The sequence below is a fragment of the Conger conger genome, chromosome 6 (genome assembly GCF_963514075.1).
Source record: "Conger conger chromosome 6, fConCon1.1, whole genome shotgun sequence".
In the NCBI taxonomy this organism is placed as follows: Eukaryota; Metazoa; Chordata; class Actinopteri; order Anguilliformes; family Congridae; genus Conger; species Conger conger.
Window position 1 is genome coordinate 45578956 of NC_083765.1, and position 6628 is coordinate 45585583.

Below are 6628 nucleotides of genomic sequence, written 5' to 3' on the forward strand. Positions count from 1 at the left end.
AAACACGCATACACAAACACATACACATGCGCACATATACCACACACACACACCCCCACATGCCCACACACACACACAGGAACTCATGCACACACACAGGAGCAAACACACGCACGCGCACGCACGCACGCACGCGCACGCGCACACGCACGCACGCACGCACACGCACACACACACACACACACACACACACACAAACACGCTCAATTTCCACACTCTCCTCAGCAGCTGCAGACTGAGCTGTCAGAGAAGGATAAAGGTGAGGATGAAGAAGATGAGGAAGAGGCCCCTCTCTGATGAGGAAGGAGAGCGGGGCAGCAGGGCACGGACACAGAGTCAGGTAATACACATTTATAGAGCTAGATACAAAAACAAAAAACACTGCAGTACAGTTCAATATTAAACAACAGATAAATAACGTCCTATACAGTGCCCAGTACAGATGGTTTGGTCCCCATACAGACGCGTAACAGAAGCAGGGGGAAGTCTTATTGCTTACAGGATGAATGGCCCCCACTAGCCCTGTGGTGCCTCCCCCAGAGTGGCATTGGGGAGGGTAACTACTGCAGAGAGACGGGGGCAAGAGGCTGGGGGGTATGATTATGAGTCCAGAACGATGCAGAGGAACACCCCCCACCCCCCACCCCCCCCAGGGCTGAGAAACAACAGCTCTACATCCTTCCTTTTCACTTCTCTTCCTCGTTTCGACATCCCATGCAGCCAATAAACAAGCAAATGAATGACCCCGGTGACTCAACTACAGTCCCCACAATCCCGCACTGAACACACATTCCAGCCAAGACACGAGAAGAAGAAGAAAGCGCAATGTTGCACAGGCCGTGCGGGAGGCCCCAGGCCTGCGACGAGAACGGGAACACAGGAGCGTGTCGCTACGGTGTGGCAGTGACATCATCAGAGTGCGCCATCAGGGTGGGGAGGGGTGGGGCAAAGGGACAGGGTTCTCTTCACTCTGTGGAAGCTGTTCAAGCACCAACACACGAGAGAACTTCTGGGAGGAGTGATCGAGTTATTTTCAATCCCAGCATTCCCAGCTCTCTGGTGTGCGTGAGGGGAGGGGAGAGGGGGAGTGGCAGGGGGAGGGGAGGGGCGCTGAGGAGTTTGTGGGCCCTGCCCAAGTGGAACCCGACGTAGGGTCGAGTCTGTGTGTCCGTTTGTCTTGTCCGTCCGTCCCGGCTGATGCGGGGTTCTGCTCGTCAGGCGATCTGGATCTGTAGCTCCTCCTCCTCCTCGTCCGGGTCGCTAGCTGGCCCGTCCGGGTTCTCCCGCCCGAACCGCGACGAGCTCAAATTCCCAAACAGGCCCGGGTTCTGCTGGCGCCGGAGTCTACCGGGGAGGGAGAGAGCGAAAGAGAGAGGGGGGGGGGGGGGAGAGGGGGAGAGAAAGAGCGAGAGAGGGGGAGAGAGAGGGGGGGAGAGAGAGAGAGCGCGAGAGAGAGAGAGAGAGAGAGGGGGGGGGAGAGAGAGAGCGAGAGAGGGGGAGGGAGAGAGAGGGGGGGAGAGGGAGGGAGAGGGTTACGAGGATGAGAAACTGGTACATAAGGTTACTGCCATAATTTCTATTTTATGTAGGAGCATACATGCAAAAGTGGAATTCTGCACAGACATTAGGAAGTATTTTTCCACACAGAGTGGTCACTGTATAGCTTGTTTTGTCATGTAGTGAAGGCTGAAACTCTGGAGGGGTTTCAAGACCAGGCTTGATACCATGTGTAGGTTTTTTGTAAACTAAGCAATAGGTACACGTTACTGGTAGGAAAATGGTGAGTATCATTGGGCAGAACAGCCGGTTCTCATCCTTATGTTACGTTCTGTTACTCCTTCTTCAACGAAGCATATTGTAAAACCTTGTGTTGGGTTTTTACAATCTGATCCCACTGGCATATTATGAATATTTATTATTACTATAGTTACACAAACGATGCATTATTGCATATTTTAATGATGTGTGGACCAGGGTATAATCTACACATCGATTATAGACTACAGTGAGGTCTGTAAGTATTTGGACATTGACAGAATTTTAACGATTCTACTTCAACACAGCTCACTCCATGAGTGTGAGATGTTTACCAAGCACATGTAATACCCTCAAATTAAAGCGGAGAGTCGAGACACCATTATAACCTTCATTAACTATAAACTATTGTACGATTAAATTTATTATAGTATTTTATAAAATATCCTCACCCTAAAGGTATTAAACTACAGGTTCAATAACCAAAGGTCTCACAAACAAAATAGTCATTTCCTATAACCATTCAAAACATACACACGCACAAAATAACATTTACATTTCAGCGGATTGAAAGTGCATTTGGTCTGCAGAGTGAGGCAATAAGTGGGGGTGATTTATTGCCGGGCAAGATTGATGCAGTGGAAGGTAAACCCAGGAAGGGGAAGAACACGGCGAGCGTTTTCTCAGGCACTAAAGGGTGCGATGAAATCGGCTGGCGGATTGGGGGGTTTTAATGCAGTTCACACTAGCAACACTTCTGTTGCCGGGCAACCCTCAACAGGCCAGGGCTCGCAACAGTCCCAACTGTCATTTCCCTGGTGTCAACAGCCAATCACCCGGCAGAGCTGCTCATTTCAGCTATTCCCGTTAGATTAACCCCCCCCTCCCCCTCACCCGCGAGGCGCGGTTTCCACGTCGACGGCGGCCGGGGGGAACGGGGTGCTGGCAGGTCATCGGCAGGCTGCGTACGGAGGAGTCTCTCCGCCCGTCAGACTGACAGTCTCGTTCCAGCAGCGAGCGGAGAACTCATCTGAACTCTGTCATTTAGCAACAATACACGCCCACGAAACCCCGGACCCAGTCCGCACAAGACTACGGCTCATATGCCAAAAGCGGTGAGCGAAATGAATGTCAGGAAAAGAGTTAATTCTGAAAAACAGCAACCACCCCCCCCCCACACTTCTTTATCGGACTCCATCCAGGTTGGCTGCAGTCAGGTAAAAATAACTCAACCTCCTAGCGATCCTCACCCGTCTGACTGTAGGGTGGATGGCAGGTGCCGTCTGTGTACTCGCCCCACACTGGCAGAAGCCTTGTCGTTGCGGCGGTTTACGCGGATTAATTACCGTGGCAGCGGTGGAGAGGAATCACTGCGCAACGACAAGGCTTTGCCGGAGTGCCGGGCTACCGACGGCAACGGCATCACACAGAGAAGGGAGAGGAGAGGAGGCTTATGGGAGATGGGGGGACGGCACGGACACTGGGGGTGAGATGGGAGGAAAAGGGGTGCTCTCCCTGCTGAGAAAACAGCTCAAGCTAGGTTTTGAAACAGCTGGTAGCTGGTTGACCAGTTCAGACCACCTCCCAGCTTAACATAGTTTGACCAGCTCAAGCCAGGTTTTGAAACAGTTGGTAGCTGGTTGACCAGTTCAGACCACCTCCCAGCTTAACATAGTTAGACCGGCTCAAGCTATGTTTTGAAACAGCTGGCAGCTGGTCAACCAGCTCAGACAAGCTACCAGCACGAGCTGGTTGACCAGTTCATATTACAGCAGGGCCGTGTAACAGCAGAGTGGTGGGGGAGGGGGGTGTAGATTGGCGTGGGAGGGGGGAACCAAAGTGAGCGGTGGCAGCCAGGTGCATGCTGGGAGATCTGGCGAGCACTGGCGGGTAGAAGCTGCGAAACAAAGCCGCGACTCCCCGCTCTCCCGCTAACCTGCTGCGCCCAAACGCTCGTTAACACCTCCAGACCGAGCCAGCTGCTAAATTTTTGATGATTTTATCAAAGGTACCCCGCGAGTCTATCTGTATCCTTCAAAACGGGAGCGCTGATGAAAGCAGTGCTTCCGCTCCCGGAGTCCCGGGACCCCCCGGTGAAGCGGTTCTGAAGGACGAACACAGACATCAGCGCCCGTGGAGGCCCTGCGGACCAGGCCAGGTAAAAACACCTGACAGCCATTCTTTAACGGGTATCTGCTGACACGGCACATGCACAAGCACACGCATGCACACAGCCAAACAAGGATACACACACACACAGACACACACTCACATATGCATGCACACACACACACACCCACACCCACACTCACACACACACACACACTCACATATGCATGCACACACACACACACCCACACCCACACTCACACACACTCACACACACACACACTCACATATGCATGCACACATACACGCACACAGGAGCTTGTTCTTCCATCTTTTTCACTGTCAGAAAATGTTTACCAAGCAGGTCCGTCTTCCACAACACCCCCCACCTGACCGGGCCCATCGCAGATCGGAACACGCGCGTGGAGAAAGCGGGCCTCTTAATGGTGCTAAATTGCCCATAATGGCATTCTGACCGCCCCAGCAGCTACTGGAGGTAAAAGCTTTTTGATTGAGCCCAAACACTTAGCCAGGTCAAATTAAGGTGAGCATGCATAAACTGGTTACAGGAGAGAGAGGGAGGGAGAGAGAGAGAGAGAGAATATGTATTAAATACAATAATAAATTAAATCATATAATAGTTAATCGTTCATACATGTTATATCAGTGCCATTTATGGGGTTATTGTTTTTATTGTTGTTGCTGAATTATTGTTGTTTTTTCCATTACTGTTGCTATGATTGATTGTTGCTTGTTGTGAAAATGCCAACCATTCTGCTGTTGTTGTTCTCACGAGACTTTGTCAATATATGTATTTTGAAATATATCATGCCAATAAAGCATTTGAACCGAAGAGAACTGAACTGAGAGAGGGAGAGGAAGAAAGAGAGAAAGAGAGAAAGAGAGAGACAGAAAGAGAGAGAGATAGAGGCCAAAACAAATCCATGGCAACTGGCCTGACCGCTTGGAACACAGACCACAGCCTCCGTCCGTCGTTTCAGCGCGAGCCCAGGTCAGAGTGACTGACATGTCAACAATTTGAACATTATCAAAAAATATAAATATAAATATAAAATAAATACATCAAACTCCCACACCAACACAGCCGGACGGCCTCTCAGCCATCCTGAGCGGACGGGGATCTCTCCCTCACTCAACACCTCCCCTTTACACGCGTCACAGCCAAGGAAGGCAGACGCTACACGCACTCTCCCAGCACAGGTGCGCGCTGACCGGCAGAAGCACACTCCCAGCCTGCCCTCTCTTCTCCGCGACATCGGCTCAGGAGGTAAGAGCGGTCGTCCGGAGGGTTGCCGGTTCGATCCCGCCCGGGCTGTGTCGAAGTGTCCCTGGGCAAGACACCTAAACCCCAAATGCTCCTGAAGAGCTGGTTGGTGCCTTGCATGGCAGCCAATCGCTGTTGGTGTGTGTGTATGAATGGGTGAAAATGAGAAGCATCAATTGTACAGCACTTTCGATAAAGGCGCTATATAAATGCCAACCATTTACCATTCTCCTGAAAGCCTCTCTCTCTCTCTCCCTCTCCCTCCCTGCTGTGGAGATAACAAAGGGGCTTGGAGCTAGGGGATAAACATTCAAAATGGCCACCGCACCAGGCCTCATATCTCAGTGCCGTCTCCACACCGCAGCCGGAGAAATTCAGACCAGAGTGCGTCGAGCACGACCCCCGGGCCGCAGCGGCGATGGCGACTGCTGTTTTATATTCAAGCGCCTCCCTGAACCCCACGCTGCCACAGCCTCATACCGGCTGTTCACACATTAATGCTGCTTCACCCAGAGCGGGAATGGCCCCAGGACCAGGATATACGCCCGTACAGTCATAGTCATATTCACAAGCAGGCACACAGAAACACACACACTCACAGAAACACACACTCACATGCACGCTCTCACTCACACACACACACACACTCTCACACTCTCACAGAAACACACACACATGCACGCTCACACACACTCACACACACACACACACTCACAGAAACACACACCCACATGCGCTCTCTCTCTCTCTCTCTCTCACACACACACTCACACACACACACACTCACAGAAACACACACCCGCATGCGCTGTCTCTCTCTCTCTCTCTCTCTCTCTCACACACACACACACACACACACACACACACACACACGCTCCAGGTGTGAGACTCTTGATTGTGTTCAGTGGACCACTTCAGCCTGAGCAAGAACTAAAATCGATAAGTGATGGAATTTCTTTTCTCAGCATTTTTTCAGAGCCTCGCACACAAGGCATTACAGGGCGTTACAGGGTATGGTTACAGGGCAAGGTTACAGGGCGGGGTCACAGGGCGGGGTTACGGGGAGGGGTCACAGGGCAGGGTCAAACACTCACGCACGCAAGATGAGTTCACATTCTCGCGATGCGGTGGAGGGAATGGGATCTGTTTAACAGGGGGGCGTCAAAGTTCACCCATACACTTCAGTGCCACTCAATAAATTCTCTGGAGAGTAATGTTTGAGTATGTCTCCTTTCTATAACTGTGAGTGTGTGCACTTGTGTGTGTCTGCATGAGAGTGTGTATATGTGTGTGTGTTTGTGTCTCTGTGAGAGTGTGTGTGTGTCTGTGTTAGAGAGTGTGTGTCTGTGTGTGTGAGCACCTAGTTGAATGCAAGGGCGTGAGAATGCATGTGTTTAGGGGAGGGGGAGGGGGCGTAGGTGTGATGTATAGACACTCACAATCACACACTCACACACTCACAGACACACACACACCAAG

At 51.4% G+C, this 6628-nt stretch overlaps 1 protein-coding gene across 1 annotated transcript in view; it reads right to left on the bottom strand.

The window, feature by feature from the left end:
- Nucleotides 1-336: 336 nt before the first annotated feature.
- The window catches only part of ccdc102a (coiled-coil domain containing 102A), an 83392-nt gene continuing 77100 nt past the window's right edge, over nt 337-6628 (bottom strand). Inside the window, exon 9 of the mRNA XM_061246465.1 lies at nt 337-1344. Coding sequence (XP_061102449.1) covers nt 1215-1344 — 130 coding nt within the window. The 3' untranslated portion in view covers nt 337-1214. The remainder of the gene's footprint in view (nt 1345-6628) is intronic.